This window comes from Eptesicus fuscus, chromosome 6, assembly GCF_027574615.1.
Source record: "Eptesicus fuscus isolate TK198812 chromosome 6, DD_ASM_mEF_20220401, whole genome shotgun sequence".
NCBI classification, from domain to species: Eukaryota; Metazoa; Chordata; class Mammalia; order Chiroptera; family Vespertilionidae; genus Eptesicus; species Eptesicus fuscus.
Genome location: NC_072478.1, coordinates 55,783,679 through 55,811,049, shown reverse-complemented (window position 1 = coordinate 55,811,049; position 27,371 = coordinate 55,783,679). Strand labels below are relative to the sequence as shown.

The 27,371-nt window shown below is 44.2% G+C and overlaps 1 protein-coding gene across 1 annotated transcript; it reads left to right on the top strand.

Moving 5' to 3' along the window:
* The first annotated feature begins 5,104 nt into the window (after positions 1-5,104).
* On the top strand, positions 5,105-25,559 carry C6H4orf51 (chromosome 6 C4orf51 homolog). The gene is made up of 6 exons (XM_028151325.2): positions 5,105-5,679; positions 8,869-8,945; positions 18,815-18,873; positions 19,783-19,840; positions 20,591-20,667; positions 25,229-25,559. The coding sequence occupies exons 1-6, from the start codon at positions 5,447-5,449 to the stop codon at positions 25,325-25,327; spliced, it is 603 nt and encodes a 200-aa protein (XP_028007126.2). The 5' UTR covers positions 5,105-5,446; the 3' UTR covers positions 25,328-25,559.
* Positions 25,560-27,371: the final 1,812 nt, after the last annotated feature.

Here is a 27,371-nt window from a genome sequence, read left to right as displayed (position 1 = left end):
ATCTTTATTTAGGACTAGAGGCCCGGTGCACAGATTCGTGCACATTGTAAGTAAATTAATTAGAAGGTGGCTGGCAGGGTAAGACAGGCTGGACACGCCCTAGAGCCAACCTCTCATGTTCCCTCCCCTAGCCGGCCACACCTGGGGCAGCACTGGGGCTCGAAGGGCATCTGTGGAGTGAGTGGGGTCCCTCTGGCCTGTGGGGATGGAGTTGAAACCAGCAGTCTAACATCCCCTGAGGGGTCCCAGAGTGCAAGAGGGCACTCTGCAAAGTTGCTATTGCTCAGCAGCTCCTGAGCCGAGCGTCTGCCCCCTGGTGGTCAGTGCCTGTCATAGCTACCGGCCTGTTGTCCGGTTGTCCGGTTGGCCGGTTGTTTAGGCTTTTATATATATAGACTATAGGCCTGGTGCACAAATTCGTGCACAGGGGGGGTCTGGTAGGCCCACCCCAATGGGGGCCAATTGGGGTGGGGCTGATGAGGGGAAGGGGCCACAGGTGGTTGGCCAGCCAGCCCCACCCCAATCGAGGTGTGGGGGGCCGATTGGGGCTGATTGGGACCCCGATCAGGCCTGTTGGTCGCCACAGTGCTCGTCATAGCAACTGGTCATTCCGGTCGTTCTGTCATTCCTGTTGCTTGGCTTTTATATGTATAGATAAGAACTTGAGAAATCACACCACCTCTGGATAAAACCAGTGATGTTGCTGGTCCCAGCAACGTTCTTCTCACCAGCTCCAGTCACTTGGGGCTCTTGGAATAAGAGCTGACACAGACCATTTTACTCAGTGAATTGTAGAGCAGCAGCATCATTGTTACGGTCTGAATTAGATACACTGAGGTCCTAATCCCCAGTATCTCAGAATGGGACCTTACTTGGCAATAAGGTTGTTGCAGATATGATTAGCTAGGCTGAGGTCATGCTGGAGTCCGATGGGCCCCGATCCAATGTGACTGATGTCCTCATAAGAACACAGTCATGTGAAGACAAAAGACAGAGGGAGAACTCTGTGATGATGAAGACAGAGACTGGAGTGATGCAGCTTCAAGCCAAAGAGTGCCGAAGATGACTGGAAAACCACTGGCACCTGGGAAGAGGCGAGGACGGATTCTCGCACGTTCCAGAGGGGCCTGGGCCCTCCTGACACCTGGATTGCGGATGTCTAGACTCCAGAACGGCACCGCAGTCCATCTCTGTGTTTGAAGCCACCCAGTCTGTGGTACTTGGTTACAGAAGCCCTAGGACACTAGTGTCAACCTCCGTCTGAGTCGAACTCAAAGAGGGACATTCGACAAAGATTTAATATGCTCCTCCCCACCCCAAATAAGAATGCATTTTTGACCTCCCAATTCCGCCTTTCCCTCAGGACCTTGAAAACCCATGAAACCAAAAGGAACACAAAAGATTCCTCATGCTTCTTTGGACAAGGTACCCTGCTTCTGTTGATATTCAGTACTGGGCATTGACTATCCCAAAAGGCCTACATTTTATAAGTCTGGGAGGTTGGGTTTCTTTAGGGAGGGATTCAGGACATCACAGAGACAATGAAAGGCTATTAGGTATGAGCAACAGAGAAACCACCATGACCCATCTGGCCACTGCAGGCTTTTTTGCCCGAGGCGATAATGCCTGATACCCACTAGGGAGTGGGGAAAGGATGGAGCATATAAAACGTGTTCTGCCCTTATAAAACTAACTCTGGTTTATTAAACAAAATTGGGATAACAGTGTTTGAAATCAGTTTCAATTTTCAAATAGTAAAAATAACCAAACAATTTCTAAAAAGAAAAGAAAACTATCCTTCCTTGTAGGCATCTCCTCATTAATTTTATCAATTTCCTTTTCCTGTTCCTTTGCATGTTTACCCTCTTTTATTTTCTATCTAGTCCTTTTGCAACTGGTTCCTTGGTTCCTATATCCTTTAGACCATGGGCCACACAGTGTTCGATAAGTGACTAAAAATTTCCAAATGACACAGTTGGTAAGCATGAGGAAATTATTCCAAGATCAAGGACTGAGAATTAATATTATTATAATGGACAGACACAAACAGTTATGGACTGTAACACATTCTATATACTCATTCAGCTGTTGGCCACACTTACCCAAATATCAGAATTTGGCACCTTATGGAGGAGACAGATTCTTGCTGAGGTGGAAGCGTCAGCTTTATGTGGGATATTCTCAAGGGAGTTCTGCTTTTCCTGGCCTTTGTTTTCTTCCTAGGTTTTACCTTGGAATGGCATCGGGAAGTTTCTGCCTCCACAGCTTACAGCCTGAACTGTCCGGTCTGTGGTGATAGAAATTGAAATAGTGGTTGGGTGTGTGTGTGTGTGTGTGTGTGTGTACATGCTGTTTTGACTGGAAAAGAACCAGAATGATACATCTGGGTAGTAGTTACATGGATGTACACACATGTAATCAGTGTACTTGTGTACTTTACTGTTTGATGTTACATCTCAGTTAAAAAAAAAAAAAAAGAATACTGCTTGATCCAACCTCTTGCCAGGCTGTCAGTGGTTGGGGCTGGAGATCTGGTCAAGATCTAGTAAATTCCATAGACGACACACTAGCCCTTTCCTAGTGGTAGAAACCTCTAGCCTTTTCAGTTCATGGACTGTTCCATAGAACAGCGATACCCCAATATGCTCCCCACCCCACAAAAGGGGTGTGTGGTCCAGTAAGTTTAGGAAATGCTGCACTTTTTAGGCCCCTTCAAAAGACTGACCGTGAACATTGAAATAGTAAAGGCTGTAAGTCCTACAGCAAAGAAACATGTGTATCCCAACTGTCTGAAACGTAACCCTGACACTCTTTTAATTAGTATCTGTTAACACTTTATTAGAATAATTGCCTTGTGTTTTAGACAGAAGCCTGGTCAAGGCCCGCCCCTCCTCCCAATCAGGTGATATGTACGCCACCTGCTGGTTTTATTGGGTATGAGGTCACTCACTGAAAGCTTCTATTTTCACTAAATGTACTCAATACAGAGTTAGTTCATTGTCAAAGTGCTCTTTATTAGATTTTTTTCACATTTAACATACCAGGGACTGAGCAACATAACTTTCCATATTCAGTTACAAAAGGAAGTTTTTAGGGCAAACTCTCAACCTGGAAGTCAGACCATATGAATCAGCGCTGAATACCAGTGTCCAAGACAAGGAAGTGAAGCATTTGATCAAATGAGAGCCAAGAATGAGTGCAAAGGCCTTCAGAATTCTTGGATGTTCTAGAGTAAATATCTATAATATACTTACAAAGGCCTTTAGAATTCTAGGACATTCTGCAGTAAATACCTATGAAAATAAATTTAATTAGTCTGTTCTATTTATTCTCTAATTTGAAGCCTAAGTTATTTTAACAGACTTATTCAATATCTAATAGACTGACGAGCTAAGCTATAATTCCATCCACACCCAATATTAGACATTGTCACTTAAATTGTTACATTTTACTACTCTTGATTCTTGAGGTTATAATTGTAAAAAGGATATTGTAATTGATTTGGGGAGAAGAAATAAAAATAATATAAAGGACCAGAAATGTGGTAAGTTATGGTAAAGTACAATTATTTGTTTTGTAAAGAGCTTATTACACTACATATTCTTATAGACTACCTCACAATATAAGAAGAAAGTTTTAAAATATTTTCTACAAATAATCTTACATAATGTGTTCTATTTATTTTCCTGTCTCAAAACAATATATATCACTAGCAGAGATTTCTTTAAAACCACCATTTTTGCCCGAATGGCTAAAGGTTTAAGCACACAAGCAGTTGCTACCTAACACTGGGTTGGCCAAAAAGAGAGGTCAGCCCATTTTGCCCCTCTTTCACTCTTCATCTTCATCTTCTTCTCGTCACATCTAGATTCCTCCAAGAGATCTCTAAAGAAATCCCTGCCTTCAACTCCACGAGCAAACGCAGCTGGGTGTGCCAACACCTATCTAATCCTACTAGGGCAAAGGTGCCATGGTCCAAACTTTAAAGTTAAGGAAATAAATTCCTATTTTTAAAAAAATTTTTACATAAAGTGCACCCATTTTATTTTATTTTTTAAAATTATATTTTTATTGATTTCAGAGAGGAAGGGAGAGGGAGAGAGAGATAGAAACATCAATGATGAGAGAATCATTGGTCAGCTGCCTCCTGCAGGCCCCACACTGGGGATCAAGCCCACAACCCCAGTGTGCCCTTGACCGGAATCAAACCCCGGACCCTTCAGTCTGGAGGCTGATGCTCTATCCACTGAGCCAAACCGGCTAGTGCCCTAATTCCTAATTTTAAATACTAGCAATTATTTGCAAATAATGCTATTTGCCCTATGGTGTGTCAGCCTCGCTGTGAAAGGCTGTTTAGATTCAGCTCCTGGAGCAGTATTCCTAGTATTCAGAGATCAGTTGCATCAGAACGTGTAACAATATAAATACGCTGGTTTTGGGGCTTTTCCTCCGACCTGTGGTTTGTGAAAGTAGGGCTCGGTCCTCAAAATGTGTAACGTGCCCCATAGGTGCTGATCCAACCCCTGTGGAGATTCTTTGTTCTTAGTGCTGATGATGGATCCGCTCAGAGTGGCTGATCAAGGCGAGGCACAACATCTGTATTTATAAGAATTCCACAGGTTACGTGAATAAGTACAAGGGATGAGAACTGTTCCAAGGGATGGTTAAAGAAGGGAGGAACTATTTGCCAGTGGATTGTTTGTGAATGTGGAGAAAGATAGGCAAACAGATTAACCAAATTTAGAGTAATTATTCATGACGGATACAGGAAATCATGTGAATAAAAAAAGATTGAATGCCATGACCTATCAACCTAAGAAAGGTTCACAGTGACATTTCAATGACCTGAATTCTTAACCCTGGCTGCTCTTTAGAATCCTCCAGGAGTGAGCTTTTAAAAAATACCAATGCCTGGGTCCTACTCCAGACCAATTAGATCAGAATCTTCAGGGGTGGGAAGAGGTGAGGCCTGAGCTGCTGCTTAATAGCTCCTGGGTGGACCTTGTGTGCAGCCAGCCTAAGCACCATCGCTCTGTGACATGAACAGTTTGAGTCACCTGCTATTGTTACATCACAAGCAGCTCATGTTTGCTTCCAGACCCGTTCGAAGAAATGAATGCTTGGCACTGCCCTCTGATCTCTTGTTCCCACCTCTTAAACCACCATCTTTAAGATTTACTGTTCTATTTATAAAAGCGGCTGCCACCTGCTTTCTTGCCATACTTTGCAGCAATATATACTGCTTGGAAGAACAAAGGCCAGAAAGTTAAATAACTTACAAATTTGCTAGTTAAAATTGGGGGGCATGAGGGCAGGAGTGTCTGTGGAATCTGTTGCTTGGCAACTTTTGACGAGCCCAGTCAATTACTTCTTGCCACTAAAAGGAAATTAACTCCTCATTATGCAGAGGGCTTGAAAAGTCACCCAGAGCAGGCCGTCCATAGCCATGTCGCACTTTCTCTACTTGACTCCACAAATTCTCCTGCCCTTTAGCCCTCTTACTTCTCAGGAGTTTGATCTGATCAGACGCAAGGCTGGAGCATCTTGGCAGAATGAAAGGAGATGGTCAGATTCTTCTCTGACAACCTACAAGGGCAGTTACCGGAGGAAAGAACTGGATAAATCTACAAGCGGCCAATTTTGTTTGGAAGCAGGAAAGCAGAGGCCTGAGTGTCGCCAGTAAGATTTCTTTGTAATTTGCACCTGAATATGTCACTATAATAGACAAGAATGCTATTAGAGAAAGAGGGTTTTGTAAACCCGGGAGAAACTTCTGTGTATTTTCCTGCTGAAAATGTCAGTGGGAAGAAGAGCCTAAATGTCAGTTATCAGCTGAAATGATGATTGTCTTCAGCTTAGTGCTTGTAAAATTAGAACTGTGTACTCTTGAAAACATAAAAATATAAGTATTTTATTAAACTGTAGGTATTTGGTGCTCTCTGCTCAGCAAAGCGGTGCTTAGTTTTACCACTTTTAAGCTGAAAAATTCCCCCAGAGCAGGAAGAACGTTGACTAATCCTCCTTTGCTCTCCACTTGCTAATGTCTGCCAATAATTGCAGTGTTGAGGGCCCAAAACACTGTTTTCAAATGTTTGCTATAAGTCAAGCCCTATGTTAAGGCCCACCAAAAAAAAAAAAAAAAAAAAAGTATTTTCAGTTTAATATGGTAACTGAAACCACAGAGATAAGTAACCAGCACATGGGAGGGAGATGCTATCAGTGAGGGGCTGTTGGGAGAAAGATCTCAGTGAAGCAGGTTTCCGCTGAGCTGGTCTGGAAATTGGGGAAACCACCCTGCTGGAGGGAGGGTGCGCAGAGGAAAAGGAGTGTTTAATCCCCAGTGTAATCAGAGCTGCAGGAAACGTACATGGAGATGTGGGAAAACACGAGGACTCATGATGAAAGATGTCCCTCTGTGTGTTAATTGTCAACTATCTTGTCCAAATTCTGGAAATCTATTTGAAAAATCAGTTGGGTTATTGGCTCTGACTTGAGATGTGAGGACTCACTCAAATAATCCCCTAATAAATATTAGTTATATTGCCATCCAGGGCTCTTCAAATGATCAAAACAATGCTTAAAGCTCAGATGTCTCAGAAATGCTTTCTGATTGGGGTCCTTGTCTGGTTTATTCCACAATCTCTGCATCTCTAATAGCTCTCAAGTATGTTGATACTTCAATTAATTTGGGAAGCACCTTGACTAATTCTATGAATTTCAAGGCATCTCTTGGCCAGATCGGGGAATCTTTCTAGTACTGCTGGGGTCCTCTCTGAAAATAGTTTGAAAGCTGGTATCCACGTAGATGGTTTGAAAGCTGCTATCAGAGTAGGAAAGAAATAGTTAATAAATAGAAAAAATGCAGAAGTAGCTGGTGAAAATGTCCAGAACTTGGAACTTCTTTCTTATTGAGAGTGTGATCATTATGTGAATCATTCCAACCAAGGTGCCCTGTGACATTGCAAACCACAAAGGACACAAGCTCACGAGGTTTACTTGTTTTTTGGAACCTCAGAAATGTAAATATATCCTTTGCAGAATGGCTGCTTATTCTGTTACAGGCTAAGCCACGGCAAGGGTTATGAATGAAGATGGAGGGCAGATTCAGCTCATTTGGAAAGTGCTGGCTATAGTTTAAATTTGCGCTTTTTTTTTTTTTAAATCTTTCTCTTGGTTAATTTTAGACCCGAAGACAAATGTCTTAAGTTAGAAGCAAAAGCTGTTTGATTAAAATTTGGGAAGGCCGTGAAGAGACATTTTTACACTGCTATAAAATCAAATGGTCCGAGGGGGATTACTGAATAAAATATGAAGTGACTGATCACTTAAAATGTCAGGTCAGGAATATATTAAAGTATACAAAACATAATACTTTTTTTTTTTTTTCATCACATACATTGAATACCCATATTGTGCAAGAGGAGGAAAGGTGGTCATTTGGTTCTGAACCAGTTTTAACAGCAAATATGTAAAATTCATAACCATGCAGGAAAAAAAGCTCCTGCTTTTTGGGAGCGTGGAGGTGAGTGTGGTATAAAACTTACGCTACTATGGAATACTGGTATCAATTCCGAGGTTAAAATAAGGGAAAAGTTGCATTTTGGAATTCCTAAGACAAAAGTATGGCACAAGGATCAATTTTTAGGCCTTGATGCTCTGTTTATTTATTAAATTATTCATTTATTCATTCATTAATCAAATATTCTTTAAGATCCTACTTTTGTGTAAGGCCTTTTAGGCTAGATGCTGGGGCTGGGGCTGGGGCTGTGATGAAAACATCCATGGCCCTTGTCTTCATGGAGTTTACAGTCTGGTGAGGGAGCACCCACCAGGTTAACAAGCCGTGTGTGCTTTGAAGGAAAGGAATGGGGATGTTGGTTAAAAAAAGAAGAGGGGTGGCGATTTCTCACAAACTAAGCACAGTCGCACTATAAGATCTGGCAGTCATGCTCCTAAGTATTTACTTCACTGATTTGTAAATTTCTGTCTGCACAAAACCCTACACATGCATGTTTGTAGAACCTTAAGAACATGATGCTAACTGAAAGAACCAGACACAGAAGACAAATATCGTATGACTCTACTTGTAGGAGGCACCTAGAGGAGGCAAATGCATACAGACAGAAAGTAGAATACAGGTCACCGGGGGCTGCTGGGAAGGAGGGAACAGGAAATTATCATTCAAGGGGCACAGAGTTTCTGTTGAGGATGATGAAAAAGTTCTGGAGATGGTAGTAGTAATGGTTGCACAACACTGTGAATGTGCTTAATGCCACTAAATTGTACCTTTAAAGGTGGCTAAAATGGTAAATTTTATGTTATGTTCATTTTATAATAATAATAATAATAACTTGTGAAGGACAGGACTTCCAGAACGTAATCCTCCATAAAAGCAGAAAAAACTCTGGGGAAAAAAATTGTCAAAAATCATCTCTTTCAAAATTAACCAAAGGTGTGCAACAATCTGAGGAGTGTTTTCAAGGAAATCTGCAAAACTTTGGTAAAAACAGCAGGGTTTTTGGCATAGAAACTTGACCACTCTCATCCCCTTGATAGTTCTTGAGAATAATGGTTCCTACACATGTTTGATCGTGATAATGACCCATTTTGTTGAAAATGATGATTTTCAAGCCACTCCCTTTAGAAATTCTGATTATGAGGCACCAGTGAACCTGTGTAACAAAAGTCAGACTGGGGTTGACCTAAGGGGTGTGCAGGATTATGGTTGGGAGTGTGGAAAGGGGATGAGAGGAAGCAAAAGTTTCAGAAATTAAATGAAAAGATGAGTGGAAATCCCTCTTCAGTCCATAGGCTGTGACTTAAAAATCCATAGACTTACAACTTGTTTCTTCTATTTGCTTTCTTCAGGATGTCATCGCCAAAGGCCTCTGCCTACGGCCCCGCACTCTGCAGGGCTGATCCCCAAGACACTGCAGGTGGTAAAGGTAGGTGCAGCCCATCAGTCTGAGCAGACCCTTGGGCAGGGCTGCTGTCACTGTAACGTCTAGGTTCTTGATTTGAGTCCATGTGGTTTCCATTTGCCGACGACAGACAAGGTGTCTTCAGAAGGAAAACGAATGTATTCTACTCTGGGTCTGTCACTCTTAAAAATGACAGTTACTTTAGGGAAACCTTTTCCTCCTCCAATTAGTCCCCAAATGTAACTGTGCCAGAGCACGGAGCTCTAGGTAATGTAATCCAAGCTTTCCTGGGTGCATCCAAGAACGGAAAAGAGAAACCAAAGCTATAAACCACCAGCTAGTAAATGATATTTGTTCATCTATAACCACCTCCACCCTGTTTTAGTTAAATTAGGGTAACACTGGCTGCTATGATAAGGTAAACCTCCGAATTCCAGTGACTAAAACAAGAAAAGATATTCTTTTCTTTATTTAAAGGCAAATGTGGGGGTTTTGCAGGCAGATCTTCCACATGGTGATTTAAGGGTACAGACTTCATTCATCTTGGGGTTCCTCCATCCCCTGAGACCCCAGAGTCCTTTGTCTCTAGTTGGCAGGTGGAAGTGGCATGCATCTCTCACACTCACATTCCAATGGGAGAAGGAGTCTCCGGGCTCCACCTAGATGCCAAGGAGTTCAGAAATGGATTCCTCCCTGGGCAGCACCTCCTGGCACCAGCTACACACACCGCAAAGAACAGCTGGCCATCCTGCTACACACTGATTCTGAGGAAGAAACAATAGGCTTTTCTCATATAACTTCCATCTCTCAGGGTTAAATCTTTGAAGGTTTAATAAGACTAATGTCATTTCAAATGAGGACTGTGTAGCACTTTAGGAAATTTGCTGGAAATACTTTTTCGCTGTAGTATTTAAAGCTTGAAGAGGTATGTGTGTGTTGGGAGAGGTGTGAGAGTGAAAGAGCTACCCTGCAGCCCTATGGGGTTTTCTCAAGTAATGGAGATAAAGGTTTATAACGGCTGCCTGGGATGATCATTGTTCTGCTGGCTTTCCTAATGAAATTGGACTTTATGGGACTAGCATGTTTGAGATGGGTTTTATGCATTCCTCTGTGGTTTGTTGAGGCAAAAGAAAAAAAAAAAAAAGGACAGGACAGCTAACCATTTGTGCAGTTGTTAAAATCAGGAAAGACTTACTTTCTCCCCTTAGCAGTAATGAACATAAAATTGAAACACACTACATCGTTGAGAGACAAGACTGAGCTGGGGTCCAGGAAATTAAACAGCCCGGTCACATCATTCATTGTAAGCTGAGGTGACAGCGCATCTGATCTGAGTAGCGCCAAGTACAATCCTATTACATTTATATTCTATTTGTGCCCTTCAGAATTCTGATTAACCCGCTGATCACCTGAGCCCTGGGGGAACTGAGAGCCAGCAGTCCCACAGTCAGATGGGGGGAGGGGGGAGTATTTCAAGGGTAGTAACACGAGCAGCAAAAGCAATAATTTACCACTATATGACAGGTATGACTTTGTTTTCCTCTCCTCTCCCGTTTTTATGGTGAAGTGTTGGTAGGAGGAAATGACATAAGTGTATATATTCATAATGATGACTTCTTAATAGATTTCTCCCGTACCACTTTTTTCACTCTCTTCAAATGGTCATTTTAATTTAAATGATAGCTATAGCAGGTCCTGAAATAATGTTTCGGTCAATGTCGTTTCCTTATAACGTTGATGAGATGCTGTAGGAACTTACTCTTGCTTATATGAATCAGCCTTCAGCAAAATTGGTTTTGTGATACATCATTTCACTTAAAGGTTCAGAACCTATATCCACAGAGTTAAGTGATGACTTACTGTACTCATTTCATTAAGAGGTGACCGTGTATCAAGGCAGAATTATGTCATTTGGCCACAAGATAATTTCTTGTGCTTCTTTTGTTTGTTTTCTTTCTTTTTAAAAAAAACATTTTTATTGATTTCAGAGAAGAAGGGAAAGGGAGAGAGAGATAGAAACATCAATGATGAGAGAGAATCATTGATTGGTTGCCTCCTGCACGCCGACTACTGAGGGCTGAGCCTACAACCCAGGCATGTGCCCTGACCAGGAACCTAACCATGACCTCCTGGTTCATAGGTCAATGCTCAACCACTGAGCCACACTGGCTGGGCTCCTTGTCCTTCTTTTCAATTTTCATTGTTTAATGTTTGGGTGATCAACTTGAATCTAATGAAAGGAGTTAAAGCATGAAGCCAAGGGTCAAATTATCAATACAGGCCAACTTTATAAATCTGCTAACCACTGGTGGAAAGTGGTCTGTTGATGATCCCTTTGTAGAAATGTATCTATTCATATAGATATGCAAATCAGATGGGCAGGGCTTATGTTTGATTCTCGAGGTTATCATAGCAACAAGTTCTCAAATTCCTTCTCCCAACTGCCTTCCAGACAATTAGTAGTATTTGTTCTGCCTACATGAAGGTGGCTTTCCTTTTGCATTCCACCAATTTCTTTCCAATTCTTTAATTTGTTTGTGGCTTCCCCCTCCTATGGCCCCAGCATATGCTCATCTCTTATATTCAGAGAAGAATGAAGCAATAGCTAATAACTATAAAAGCCAAGTGTCGTAAAACTGTAGTACAACAAACAGAAATTGATAAACCATTCAACTTTCCATTTACACTCTGCAAAAATGGATTCTAGCAAGTTGTGTTCACTTCCAAAGCTTCTCTCCAGCAGAAGCAATTTATGAAGAGCGTGGCTCAATGCAGGCTGTGGCGGAGCTGGGGCAGCACTCACTGGCCGTCCCTGTCTCTTCTCTTGTTCTTAGCACTATCCCTGTGTCCCACGCCTGCACCCCTCTAAGACGAGCCCAGTTTTCCCTTGCAAAAGGCTACACAAGCCTCTTTTATTCTTGCTGGTCCAGGAGATGTATTATGTGCCAGGGAAGAGGTTTTAAATCGTATGACAATATGTGTAAGATCTCCTTGGGAGAGTCCCTGACTACAGGGAACACATTCCAAGGGTCTGAAGCAGCTCCCTGGAACTGTTTTCTTGGCATATACCCTTTTACAAGGATGACAGTGATAGGAGAATATGGACGAGAACCAAATAAGATTCTAGGAGGCAGCATCGATATGGTTTGTCATGTTACTTCAAGAGCGTTTGTGTCCATTTCTAACATCCCTTTTCTTCCCTCCCTTTATCCCCACTTATTTCTCTGTGGAGCCTTCTCCAAACCTCGAAAGACTTCTCAAAGCAAGAAGAGCTCACCTGACCACCCCAGAAATTATGCCTTCACACAGGGGAATCTTAAAGCCTGAACAAGTTGATGTGGCTTCTGTTTCCTGTTGCACTTGCCATCAACCCTTATTCCTCAGCAAGGCCTTTCAGACCTTTCAGGAATGTGACCTGCCTGTCTTCCCAGGCTCGTGTTGTGCCTTTCCTTCCTTTTGCTCACTCTGTTCCAGTTTCAGTGGCTTCTTTTAATAACTTGAAAATGAGGCCTAAAAGTGGGGCCACCAGGGAAGACTCACCTCCCCCACAGAGACCAGGGGAGACCCGGAATGGACGCTTCCCCCCAAACAGAAACCTAGCTGTCATCCATCTGTGTGTGTGTGTGTGTGTGTGTGTGTGTGTGTGTGTGTGTGAGAGAGAGAGAGAGAGAGAGAGAGAGAGAGAGAGAGAGAGACTCCACACAGTCCTGCCTCTGTCCGCTGAGTTGTTTCTCCCCTGAGGCTCCACACTTCCCACGCCCACCACATGCCCGGGGACAGGGACGTTCTTGCCCTTTCTCTGCCACCTCCCACACCTGTTGCCTGCTGGGCACTGACTGTACCACCTCCCTCTGGTCCAGGCCTTCCCAGTCCACTCTGGTGAGGGCAGAGAGAACTCTTCGGGCTTCGGCATGTGTGTCTTCACTGTCTGTTCCCAGGGCCACACTGGTTTGCCTTCCACGGCTCACCGAGGAAAGCTGCCCCTGTGGGATGGTTGTGGACGAGGAAGGCCCGATGGGCCGGTGCCCTCACCGGAACGTGTCCTCATCCCTCCCCCTCCCACCCCTCCCTCCTACTGACAAGCGTGGTGGCCGGCCAGGGCATGCAGCGAGGGAACAAGGTGACTTAGAACAAGCCCCACTCGCCCTGGGGTTCCCACACTCACTGCTGGTGTGGGGGCTGTCACAGCAGAGGGACCTGCGGGTGCTTTCTTTAGTTTGTTTTCTGACTAATTTGCCTGCCTTGCTGTGGGAAGTGCATATATTTCTTTTAAACTACAGAAAAAATAAAAGCTCCCATTGGCCACCAGTAAATCTAGAAAGCCTGATAAGCAGTTAGCCTGGGACTGAGGTCCTCACCCCGTTAAAATGACAGATATGCTGGGTGACTGCCAGCAGGCTCCAGAGAATTCCAGAATCGACCCCCCTCCCCACTCCCCTGACCCAGGAATAACAACCTCCCTCTCAGGGGTTGGGAACTTGGTTTTGCAATCTCTATTTTGAATTAGGAAACCATCTAATAAATGGTTAAATGTGTTTGCCAGAAAATATTCAAGTCTAAGGCAACCGTTTCCAAATCCCCTGCAGAGATTGGACACAAGGGGACACTGGCAGCCGCCTCTGTTGTTAAGAAGGTCACCAGATGCCATCTGTTACCGGGTGCGCTTTACTGTTCAAGCATCGCTTCCACTAGGAGGTGGCTGCGTGTGCTTTGCATGTGAACTTTCTCCTTTTTAAAAAATAATTTAGTTTTGCCATATCTTTTATAATCGAAGATGAGCATCTTTTAAAAAAAATTCTTATTGTAGAAAGTATTACATATGCCCCCTTGCCCGGGAACTTAGAGGGAGCGCTGCAGTGGACAGCACAGTGACTTCAGTGGGCTTGTGTGAACAAGCCCCGTGTCTGCCTACAGGGTGGGCTGGGGTTAGGTGGGGAGAAGAGGAAGAGAAGGCAAAGCATTGTTTTAGGTCTGTCCTTGGTTATGGCTCCCATGTAATTGGGATGTTGCTGGCCGGTCTTCCTAACCTTTTCCTGCCTTGCTTTAGCCATCTATAGAATATAATAGCACCCCTTCTTTACCTGTCATTGTGAAATTAAGGCCGATGAATGGATGTCTTACTCTTTTACTCACAACTTAAAATGTTTTTTTTAACCCATAGGGAAGTTGAAGGAGTCGTACAAACAGTATTCACCTACTCTCACCTAGATTTACCAGTTGTGAGCATTTTGCCACATTTGTTTATATGGAGTTTTATCTCAGTCTCTCTCTATTGATGCTTGTATAGACTTCTTTGCTGAACTATTGGGAGTAAATTACAGACATCAAAACAGTATGTCCTTCAATACTCCAGCGTGTGCCTCCTAAGAGTAAGAATGTTCTCTTACAGAACAATAATACTGTTATCACCCTTAAGAAACTCCACTCCATATTGACAGAAAACTTTTAAAAAACCCTAATACACAGATCATTAAATGCCTTATTCTTTGAAATCTATCCGAGAGGATTTTCTGTGTCATCTATCCCAGTGGTTAGCAGCTCTCTGTCTAAGGCACCTCCTGGTTTTAAGGCAGTTTAAAAAATTGGATCAAAGCTTTGGGCCCTTACCTTCAGAAAATACCTGTAAGGACACTGTGCAAGCCAACAAAGCACACACCTTGGATCCCTCTGGGTGACCATGGACTCTAGGTTAAGTGTTGTTAATCTTTGATCTAAAGTCTCCTCTTTTGTGTACGTACAATGTAAGACCACATACTCAGAAAGAAAAGAATAGTTTGTCTTCGCTTTCCAGCATTATGTTCTGTGTTCATGAGGCTCCATTTCAAGAAACTCAAAATTTCAAGGAACTCAGATATGGGTAGGTAGGAGGTCGTATTATCCCCAATCTGTGAAACAGAAACAGAATCTCAAATACAGCTAAGAGCTGTACTGTGACAGACACCCAGTAGGTGGACTGACTGGTTAGAAAATCTAGAAGAATACTTCCAGACTTGAGCTTCTGCGATTCTGGAAGAGCCATGGTCACCAAACCACACTTGCTTTCCTGATAACTTTCTTTAAAAAACCAAATACATGTAGCATCCCATCAGGGCCTAATGTATTGAAGGGCCTAGTACATAAAGGTGGACTATGTGGGCAGTTACTTAACACTCTTGTTTTTATCCACAAAATCGCCCAGTTTGGTTACAGTTTTAAGACGAGGAAGTGGAAGCAGGGAGGTGGATACACACTAGCAAACTGGGATAACATTAAATGTCCTTATTGAAAAGGTTAGCTGGAACTGCCAAGGTCAAGTTGCACTGTGGACTCTGTTTTGTCAACTGTGCACTCACAAGGGAAAAAAAAAATCATTAGCTAACCATACTTCAACATATGTGAGCTTGCTGGTGTTCCTTCCTCTTCATAAACAGACAGAGAAAATGAGAGACATTTCTAGCTCAGTTAGAAAAATGACTGTGTTTGGCCAAAAGATGGACATAAATGTGTAAATCCCACATGCAAAGGTTTAGCAAAAAATCTAATGCCTCTCTCTCCTCCATAATCTACCAAATGCCTCAATATTACTCTCTGTAAAGCTCTAATATTATATTGTAATTTCATTTACTAACTAATGATTATCTCACATAATTTTTTAACAGAAGGTGACAAAGTTAAAGCCTCTGGCAGGATGATAGGATTTATAAAGGTTAACAGAGCTTTGAAAGGCTAAGGATTCATGACCAATGGGATAATCAGAGCTAATTGTGCAATATAAACTTCTTGACCACCTGCTTTCACTATAGGTGGGTCTTTCTTGAATTTAGCTAAATAATTGTTGGGCTCTTTATTTGACTTTAGCTGAAGGTATCTTGTTTTAAAAAGCATCAGTGTAAAATAGCACAAATCACAATGAGTATTTGACAAGTGCTAGTCCGTTCCCTTGACCCAACCCTAATGACCAGGCCCCATCATATTATGCCAACAACCCCCCCCACACACACACTTTTTTTTATCAGTGTTTATTTGTTTTAATCAAATTAGAATTTTGAGAGAACTCAACATGATTAGTCATTAGGGAAATGCAAATTAAAACTGCAATGAGATACCTCTTCACATCCATAAGAATGATTCTTATCACAAAGACACTAACAAGTGTTGATGAGGCTATGGAGAAACTGGAACCTTCATTCATTAGGCTGTGGGGATGTAAAATAGTACAGCCATTTTGGGAAACACACTGACATTTTCTTTAAAAGTGAAACAAATTTACCATAGGATCCAACATTTCCACACCTAGGTATTTACTTTCTTTTATCCAAGAAAAAGGAAAAGATCTGTCTATACAAAGACTTACCACATGAATGTTCATTGCAGCATGATCCATAATAGTCCAAATTGGAAATAACCCTTATGTCCATCAACTTGATAAGTGGGTAACAAAATAGGGTGTATTCATACAATGGAATACCACTCATCAATAAAAAGGAATAACATGCTAAAAAGCTGCAATGTGGATGGGCCTCAAAAACATGATGAGTAAAAGAAGCCAGACATGAAAGACCACATGATGTATGATCCCATTGATATGAAGTGTCCAATAAAGGCAAATCTATACAGAAAGAAAGTAGGTGAGTGGTTTCCTGGGACTGGAGAGAGTAAAGGAGATTAGGCCATAAGGGGGTATGAGGGATCTTATTGGGATAATGAAAATGTTCTACTACTAGTTTATGGTATTATGGTGATAGTTGCATAACTTGACATATTTACTAAAAATCATTGAACCGTACACTTACAATGGGTGTATTTTATGGTATATAAGTCATATACACCAACTAGGAACTTAATCTGCCAGGGTTAAAATATACACCAGAGCTGCCTTAGACCTTGAGAAAAATTGATAGCCCTAGAATTTCAGCATGGTCTTGGTTCCCTCTGATTCTAAGAGTTTAAGCTGCATATCATAGAAGAATGTTCTGGGCAGAGAAATCTTTACCCCAACCTGTGGTCCTGCATGTAAGGAGCTTGGAAATCATCGCTCCATCCTGATAACAAGTACCAAGCTGAGCAGAGTGAAAAATTAGCAACTCTTCTCAGACCTTTAAGAGAAGGGTGGACCCTGGGCAAACCACTGTGTCCAAAATTGGAGAGACAGACAGGAGCCACAGGAGACTCACCAGCTACCAGCCAGGGCGGGAATGTCAGAACTGTAATTGACAAACTGCTGGAGGCTCAATGTGGACAAGCCTGGGAGTTAAAAACTCCAGGGGGACCCAGGCAGAGGGGAGTCCCTATAGTATTGTAAGATTTACTTCCAGGCACTTGACTGGGATCCTAGAGTAAACATCAGAGAAAAATTGCCTTTGTGTTTCCAGCAGAGGGAGGGGAAAAGAAGTCATTTTGAAATATTTCAGACACTGTTCTTAATGAGGTCTTCCCTTAGGAGAAACTAGGCAGCCAGAACTTAATCTGCAGGGTACTATCCCAGCATAACTGACCCAGGGAAGGGGAATACCCACCTCCAGCCCACTCTATCCGGTTCCACCTAAGAGGGGAGAGAAAAACAAACACTAGTTCTCAGTCCAGAGGCACAGATCACTTAAGACCGAGACCTAATCATAGGATCCCATCAGGAAAACATCATAGAGAAAGCCAAAGGGCATGTAAAACGGAATTATTCTGATAACATTTTTTATTATAATCTCATAATTTCAACGTCTCCTTAGCTGTTATCAGTATCACTTTCATCCCATCTAATAAAGAGGGGATATGCAAATTGACCATCACGCCATCATGCCATCACAAATATGGCGGCACCCATAGCCACAAGACTGGAGCGTCCAGTCCCCTCAGCCCCACTGGAATCCTCCAGTCCTTTCAGCCCTGCAGGGGGCGGAGAATGTGGCGGCAGGCACACAGTGTGGCCGGGCTTGCCCTCAGCCCCCCAGCCACCCAGGGCTGGTCCAAGGTGCAGGCAAGCCTCAGATGGCGGCTGCCTAGCCGCCCAGGGCCACCCGAGGCTCAGGTAACCAGGGCCGTCCAAGGCTTGCACTGCCGGCAGTGGCAGAAGCAGAGGTGTGATGGGGGCGTTGCCTTCCCCTGATCACCGGGTTGCCTCCTGCCCCTGTGGGCTCCTGGACTGTGAGAGAGGGCAGGCCAGGCTGAGAGACCCCCCCCTCCAGTGCATGAATTTTCATGCACCAGGCCTCTAGTTTTAAAATAAAACTGAAATGTGTACCATACCACCCTGGCTGAGTAGCTCAGTTGGTTGGAGCATTATCACAATAACATCAAGGTTGTGGGTTTGATCCAGGTCAGGGCACATATAAGAATCAACCAGTGGCCAAAACCGGTTTGGCTCAGTGGATAGAGCATCGGTCTGCGGACTGAAAGGTCCCAGGTTCGATTCCGGTCAAGGGCATGTACATTGGTTGCGGGCACATCCCCAGTGGGGGATGTGCAGGAGGCAGCTGGTCGATGTTTCTCTCTCATCGACGTTTCTAACTCTCTATCCCTCTCCCTTCCTCTCTGTAAAAAATCAATAAAAATATATTAAAAAAAAAAAAAAGAATCAACCAGTGAATGCATGAATAAGTGGAACAACAAATCTCTCTCTCTCTTGCTCTCTCTCTCTCTCTGTCACACAAATACAATAAATAAATTTAAAAATTAAAAGAAATGTGTATTATTCAAAAATGTTTTACACCCCTCCCACCAAAAGCTCCAGAATGTTTACTATGAATTAACTCTTAGTCACAATTTCATCTTACCCGACTCTTACTTTTCTGTTGGTCAGATTCTAAAAGGAAATAAGTGATGTGTGTACAACTTGTTGGTATAGCCCACTTGGGAGTGTAGGAAATTTTATGTTCGAACACTGGGTTTAAGCCTGGTTTTTCCTCTTTGTTTGCATGCAGGACTATTCCCTCATATAACCAGTTCCTTTAAAAATCCACCTGATGTCAAGCACAGAGTGGTAAGTCCAACATTCCTCAATGATGGTTTACTTGTAGAGAGCTTAACTGATGGCACACCATTGCTCCTAGGGGAAATGCAGGGTCAGGTTCCCATGAGCCTCTGCTCACAACATTTTCATTAACTGAGCAATACGTAAATTTGTTTTATGTGTGTTTCTGTGCAAAGACACCTTATTGAATATATATTGTTGATTCATTGACAAACTTACAGCCAACAGGACTATAATTCATGCCTAAGTGAAGATTATATAACACGTATTTTCTCTGTAAGGCACATCACAGCCGCCTTGTGCTGAGGACACTAGACAGCACTGAGTGGGGGGCAGTTTAAACAAATAAATCAAGAACAAAAAGCATAAAAATTTAGAAAATAGGGCACTAAATAGATCCCAACAAGAACACTTGCTCACAGCATGAGAGCTGCAGCAAGAGGGGAACTTGTGTCCTGTTGTCCGACCTTGACTGAGAAGGTGCGTGTCAAGTGACTCAAATTGTTTGCCCCTCTGTGCATGTCCTTGAAAGACCTCAAAAGTGCTGGAGTATTAACTTGGGGTTACAAATACATTTTAATGAGCAGGCAAACTCGCAAATATGAAATCCATGAATAGTAAGCATTGATGGTATTCATTTCCTTTGCCCATTTTCCTATTAGGATGTTTAGCTCTTCTTATATTGATTTGTATAAGCTATTTGCATATTGGGATAGGACTCCTCTGCCAATCCTATTTTATAAATAATTTCCCCAATTTTGTCTTTCCCTTTTACTGTTAGTGTCTGTTGTTATAATGGCTTTTGGCAATAGTACCAAAGGGCCTTTTGAATGGGGAGGACAATGGAAAAGGACTTTTGTTACATTTCTATGGTTGGGAAAGTGATTGCTAATTTATTTTCATCTCTCTTCTCCACAGGCACACCAGATTCTGTTTCGTGATCTTTCTCCAGTGCTTCCAAATTATGAAAAATCATGTAAGTCCTACCCTAAACCATCACATTATAGCCATGTCCCACCTTTATTTTATTATTTTTTAAATATACTTTCATGTACATTTTGCCAAGATTCACCAATTCTTTTTTTAAAATTCTTTATTTTTTTAAAAAAAATGTTTTTTATTGATTTCAGAGAGGAAAGAAGAGGGAGAGTTAGAAACATCAATGATGAGAGAGAATCATTGATCGGCTGCCTCCTGCACACCCCACACTGGGATCAAGCCCACAACTTGGGCAACGTATCCTGACCAGGAATCAAACTGTGACCTCCTGGTTCGTAGGTTGATGCTCAATCACTGAGCCATGCTGGCCAGGCTGCCTTTATTTTAATTATGATCTTCATCTGATATTTTTTCATCCCTTTCTGAGTCTGAGGCTGCTTAAGGTCTTTTGCATTTCTGCCTCCTCCCTCCTGTCACCACGTGTAACTGCATTGTCCCTCTCCTGTCAATAAGAGGATGCAGAAATGGAGGGAGAACTCCCAGAGACGTGCCAGCACAGCTCTGGAAAAGAGCAAACATGAGAAGGTGGTGGTGGTGGAAGAGGTGGGGGTGTGGTAGAATGTAGGGAAGGATTTGGAACAATTGATTTAAAAAGGTTCAGAAGGGGAGGGGAGAGCAAAAAAAAAAAAAAGGTTCAGAAAAGTCAGTAACCTTCATTTGTTCATACCCTTGGAGCTTCTGTTTGCCACAAGCACTTACCCCCTGGCTGTCTGTGTCTCCACGCTAGATGTGAGAACGAAAAAACCAGCACCCGAGAACCTGGTGAAGGCCAATCAACGAAGGACAGACTTCCTGCTGAGATGTGTAAGAATCTTTTTACCTCTCACCCAACAGTGGATCCCCAGGGGAGTGCCAGTGGGTGTGCCTGTTGGAGTGTCGGTGCAGGTGTTAGTGTGTGTGTGTGTTTAGCATTGGAGTGAAGGTAATCCCTAATTTACATTCAAATGACACAGGCATGAGACTGTTCTGAGAAGTGGTCTGCCTTAAAGCACTGTGAACATTTCTCGTCTCCAGCTCTCCAGTGGGAAGCAAGCTGCAAAGGGGATTGGAGTTTCTCTTGTACTGTCCATATTTCCACCTGTGATTGGCTGGGTCCTGCCTCTTGCGAACAAGGCATTAAGTTCTCAGACTGTCCTCCCCTCTGGGGACCCACCTGGGTGCCTAGCGTCCTGGGCACACTCTCTTCACGTGGCTGCTCTGGCTCCGGCATCTACTGTCCCCACGCCCCCTGACATGGCCCTCCAGAGCAGGGGCTGCTCCGTCTTGCCTGATCAGACTTCCTCAAAGCCCAGTAATTTTTTAAATTTAAATTTAATTTAAATACTTTATCGTTTAAAGTTTTACTTAAGTCTCCTTTTTCTCCCATTGACCTCTCCCCGGCCGCCCCCTCCCCCCAGCATGTGCCCTTACCGCTCCCCATCTGTGTCTATTGGTTATGCTCAATATTGGTATGCATGCATACAAGTCCTTTGGTTGATCTCTTTCCCCCTCAACCTCCGCCTTCCCTCATAGTTGGACAGTCTGTTCGATGCTTCTATGACTCTGGATCTGTTTTTGTTTCATCCATTTATGTTGTTCATTATATTCCACAAATGAGTGAGATCATGTGATATTTATCTTTCTTTGACTGGCTTATTTCACTTAGCATAATGCTCTCCAGGTCCATCCATGCTGTTGCAAATGGTAAGAGTTCCTTCTTTTTTACAGCAGCGTAATATTCCATTGTGTAGATGTACCACAATTTTCTAATCCACTCATCTGCTGATGGGCACTTAGGCTGTTTCCAAATCTTAGCTATTATAAATTGTGCTGCTATGAACATAGGGGTGTATATATCCTTTCTGATTGGTATTTCTGTTTCCTTGGGATATATTCCTAGAAGTGGGATCACTGGCTCAAATGGGAGTTCCATTTTTAGTTTTCTGAGGAAACACCATACTGTTTTCCACAGTGGCTTCACCAGTCTGCATTCCCACCAGCAGTGCAAGAGGATTCCTTTTTCTCCGCATCCTCGCCAGCACTTGTCAGTTGTTGATTTGTTGATGGTAGCCATTCTGACAGGTGTGAGATGGTATTGCATTGTCGTTTTGATTTGCACCTTTCGGATAATTAGTGACTTTGAGCATGTTTTCATATGTCTCTCGGCCTTCTGTATGTCTTCTTTCGAAAAGGGTCTATTTAGGTCTTTTGCCCATTTTTTGATTGGATTGCTTATCTTTCTTTTGTTAAGTTGTATGCATTCCCTATAAATTTTGGAGATTAAACCCTTATCGGAGATAACATTGGCAAATACTAGTATGTTCTCCAATGCAGTGGGCTTTCTTGTTTTGTTTATGACTTCTTTCGCTGTGCAAAAGCTTTTTATGTTGATGTAGTCCCATTTGTTTATTTTCTCCTTAGTTTCCATTGACCTAGGAGCTGTATCGGTAAAGACATTGCTACGACAAATGTCTGCTATTTTGCTGCCTATGGCTTCTTCTAGGATTTTTATCCAGTAATTTTTAACAGTATGTTAAAAATGGAACTCTTCTTATGTCTTAGAGTTCTGGCAGAACCTCTTAGAGAATGAGTTGAAAGAATAAAAACTGTTTTCTGCAAGTACCCTACTGACTTCACCTCATTTAATATAAACATTATAACTGCTTTTGCTATCCTATTGCTTTTGGCTATTAAGATTTCTCTAAATTAACTTAAAACAACAACAACTCATCCTTATTCTAAGTAATTATACAGGATGGGGCAAAAGTAGATTGATAGGTGTTCATATGGAAAATAATACAGTAATTCCTATCTAATAAAGAGGGAATATGCTAATTGACTGCCCCACCCTCAAAGATGGCAGTGCCCACAGCCAATAAGGAGGGAATATGCTAATTTACTGCCCCGCCCTCAAAAATGGCAGTGCCCACGCCCCAAGATGGCAGCGCCCAGTCCCCTTAGCCCCACCAGGGTGGCAGGTGTGCATTAAGGCCAGGCACGGCCCCAGGCGGGCTCTGTACACCTTCCTTCAGAATCCCCCAGTCCCCTTAGTCCCCCAGCCACCCAGGGCCAGCCCAAGGCGCAGGCAAGCCTCAGATGGCAGCTGCCCAGACGCCCAGGGCTGGCCCAAGGCGCAGGCAAGCCTCAGATGGCAGCTGCCCAGCTGCCCAGGGCCACCCAAGGCTCAGGTAACCAGGGCCAGCTGAGGCTTGTGCTGCTGGCAGTGGCAGCAGCAGAGGTGTGATGGGGCGCCGCCCTCCCCTGATCGCTGGGTCACCTCCCGCCCCTGAGGGCTCCTGCATTGTAAGAGGGGGCAGGCCAGGCTGAGGGACCACCCCCCCTCCAGTGCATGAATTTTGATGCACTGGGCCTCTAGTTAATAAATAATACTATAAGAATAAACTGTGTTTTGCATACTCATAACTGTAAACCTACTTTTGTTCCATCCTGTAGTCGCAATACTCTGGGTTTGGTATGCTAGTTATGTGAATTAGAAAAGAGAAAACCTAACCATTAAAATAAAAAGTGTTATTCAAGAACCACCAGTTCTTTTTTTAAAATATATTTTATTGATTTTTTACAGAGAGGAAGGAAGAGGGATAGAGAGCTAGAAACATCGATGAGAGAGAAACATCGACCAGCTGCCTCCTGTACACCCCCTACCAGGGATGTGCCCCCAACCAATGTGCATGCCCTTGACCGGAATCGAACCCGGGACCTTTCAGTCCGCAGACCGACGCTCTATTCACTGAGCCAAACCAGTTTTGGCAAGAACCACCAGTTCTATAGAGATATCACTTTGGAAAGTGCTATCTATGGGCACCAACTTGCTAATCTGATGAATTTAGATAATGGGACAGGGGGTGGATGGCCCTCCTCGGTTCCCAGGCTTATTAATGGTGGTCTTCCAGATATAATGCATTTTTCTTGATTTTTCTGCAGTTGGCCCTGGTAACTTTCCTCTGGAGCATTTCAAGCATGGGAAGGCAGCAAGGTGGCCAGCTGTGGAAGGAGTTATTTGGGGGCATTTAACGCTGGGCAGTCCACTGAACATTACAGTGTATGGCAGTCAGGGACCGCCCTTTGCTGTAGCGTTGGTACATGCCTCGAGGAAGGGTAGATGATTTCCTGAAAGTATAGTTACTGCTCGCTGGCCCCCTGGGAGTTGCTTGGGAGAATCATTAACTATTGTTAAATAAGTAAATCCCTCTTGCTGCATGGAGTTGTACCCGGGCCAAGCAATTCCACTGCCAGCGCCCGCAGCTGCTCTGGGCAACAGTTGCCTTCTCTTTGAGTTGCTTCCCCGACCCCCTCCCCTAAAGCGAATTCTCTATATCACAGTAGCCTCTTCAAAATCCACAATTCCTGACAAATTAGTGACATTACATCCTGCTCTTGTTTTTACGGTGCAACAGCAAACTAAAAGCACACACACACACACACACACACACACACACACACACACCACAATTCATATGAGGGACTTCTTCGGGAAACATTGGGCCTATAGTTTTTTTTCCAAATTTTATTGATTTTATTTTATTTTTTTTAAGAGAGAGAGGAAGGGAGAGGGAGAAAGAGAGAAACACTGATCAGCGGCTCCTGCACACCCTGCACTAGGGATCAGGGATGGAGCCCAAAACCCAGGACATGTGCCCCAACCAGGAATCCAACCAGCAACCCCTCAGTGCATGGGGTGACATCTAACCAACTGAGCCCCACTGGCCAGTGACTGCCTACAGTTCTGGCCAAAAAATAAATCAGGACTTCTTACTTACTAGATAAGGGAAAATTATGATTTTTAAATAGATGCTGTGTTTTGGGGGAGGAAAACAGCTTTGAGATATAAAATGTACATATTCTTGCATCAGCTACAAATAGGGACTGAATGAAATTTTCAACCATCTTTAACAGCATTCTCATTTTAAAAAGTATTTGCTTGGTGTCTAATGCCTTTGATAGGCAACTTCTAAATATTTCCATTTCTGGGCCCAATCTTCAAGAAGTTCATGATGTAAAAGTGAAAGCAGAGAAACTCATCCCACCCAGCAATGTCCAGACCAGAGGATGGAGGGAAGACGGGCAAGAATCTTGCCGCTGCAGGATGGTTAAGGGGCGGTAGGGAGCAGTGGGCGGTTGGGCTGAGTGGTTCCAGGACTTCTTGCCTGGTTTTCTTTCCTCTTTTCCTCTTATTGAACTGGCCTCACTGACAGAGACCAGAGACGGGACAGATGACCTGGGAAGGTTACAGGAGCTGGAAGAAAGAGCAGGAACAGCCCCAAACTCCCACTCCTGAAGGATGTCTGGCCATTTCACTCCCAATTCTGTGCAGAAAAGTAACCTTTGCGGTTGGGCGCGTGCTGACAACCGGGCCATTTTTCAACAGCCACGGCAACCGCGCACTTCGTCCAGCAAGCCCGAATCGTCTGAGGACTCGGATGCTGATCAATACTACGTTTACAGCCTGGGAGGACCGTTGTGGTAATTCCGCGGAGTCGGAAAACAAAGCCACAAAGCCACACGCCCGGGAGTTTGCCGAATTACAGGCTGGGAGGTAGGAGCGGGCCTTGCACCACCTGGACCTTGGCGGGCTGCCTGTCTTGCACCCTTCCCTGGGCTTCCAACGCCTTCATCCCTCATTTTTCCCCCTTCTCTTTATCGGAAGAGGGGACAAATGTTATCGTTACCGTTATTATTAAAGTTTCCTTTAATATAAATGCTGGCACCCCGCGTCTCTGCAAGCATCACAGAAATAGTGTTGGGGCCCCTACCCCGTAGACTCCGGCGTCCAAGAGCCCACCCTGCCATCGGGGCGCCCGGGCGGGCACAGGGGCGTGAGAAAGGCGCGTTTGTATTCAGAGCGGTGGCCCCACGCCCCGCAGCCTTCCGCGGGCGCATTGTCCTCTGAGCCAGGCGCCGCCAGAAGCAAATTGGCTCCGGCCGTCGCCGGGCAGGCGGGGGCGACCCGAGTCCAGGCGGGAGCGGGAGCTTCGGGTCCGGGAGAGTAGGGGGGGCCCTTTCACGCCCCGGCTCTCTCTGCAGGGGCCCTGCTCCCCTAAAGCCCAGCCCACGGCCCGCCCCATCCACGGCTCCGCCCCTCGCCTGGGTCTTCCTCTCCACCCTCCTCCCCTGGGTTCGCCTCTCCACTTCCCAGTAGGTCCTCCTCCTCCTCCTCCCTCCACGATTCTCCTCCTCCCCCTACAGCCCTTCTTCCCCTGGAAGCCCCCCAAGATCCGATCCGCGCTCAGTGCGCTGGAGGGGGGCGGGGGGGGGGGCTGGCTCGGAGACTCGGAGACCCTGTGCGCGCGCAGGGAGACCCCGCTGCTGTCCGGGCAGCACGGCCCCAGATGCTGCTGCCCTGGGAGGAGAGGCGGAACCACGCGTGATCAGGAAAGCAGCCCCCTCCGGCCCCTTCTGCCTCCCCGCCCCAGCCGCTCTCTGCTGCTGCTTCCCTTACTCCCGGTTACCAAGATGGTCCTGTCCTTCTCATTAGGACTGATGTTGAATTGAAACGACAATTAAGTCACACCATCACCCCCCCCCCCACACTACACACACACACACACACACACACACACACACAAAACAAAACAAAACAACAACAACAACAACAAAACCTGCTAGTGGTTACTTTTGTTCTTTAGGCCAGGTTAGGCAAAATACATTCCTGGCCAGCCATCTGGCCTCATTCCCGAGTCCCTTCGTATGGTTTCCATTAAGCTCGCCAAACCCTGCTTTGAAAATGCAGCCCTTGGAGCCACTCAGAACCTCCAGGATTTGTGCCCTGGCAGCGGGGTCAGAGGCTCTCAGGCCTCTGTTTCAGTCCTGTCCCTAGTGATCCCGGTCTTACCTGTAATTAATATGCTTTACTACTCCAAGAAAATTAGTTCTCCGTGTTCATGGTTATTATTCATTCATTCAGTATTTTTTAATTGTATGCAAGGCATCGCTTATTAGAATTCTGTGTAAATTCTAAAAATCCATGTTAACATCTTTGCAGATGATTTTACTAGATAACCTGGCCACAGAAATTCATTTTGAGCAGTAACATTTGTATGGCTGGGGCAACCCTGCTGTCCCCATTTACTTATACCCTCACCCCCCCAAAGATAAAAAACACACACCAATGTTAGCTTGTGGGAAAATATTCCTTTACACTTGATTTGGGTCTTGTGGTCCAAGAAAAAAAGGGAACAGGCAGGTTCATAGAACGATAGAGTGTTGTAACTGGAAAGTTCCTTAAAATTTACCAAAATGAGTCTGCTCATTTATTGAGGAGACTCTGAAATTGTGGGGCTTAGGGGAGGTCCCATAGCTTATGAGTGAAGTACTCACTCAGAACTGCAGCCTAATTTGGGAAGGCGACCTAGACATCAGTGTTTCATCAAATGCAGCCAAAAGGATTTTGATCACACTCAGTTCAACTGCAGCTCATCCTCTCTCTCTCTCTCTCTCTCTCTCTCTCTCTCTCTCTCTCCCTTCACCCTGTAGTTCCCTCCCTGTCCTGCTCTGGGTCTTGCCTGTTTGGG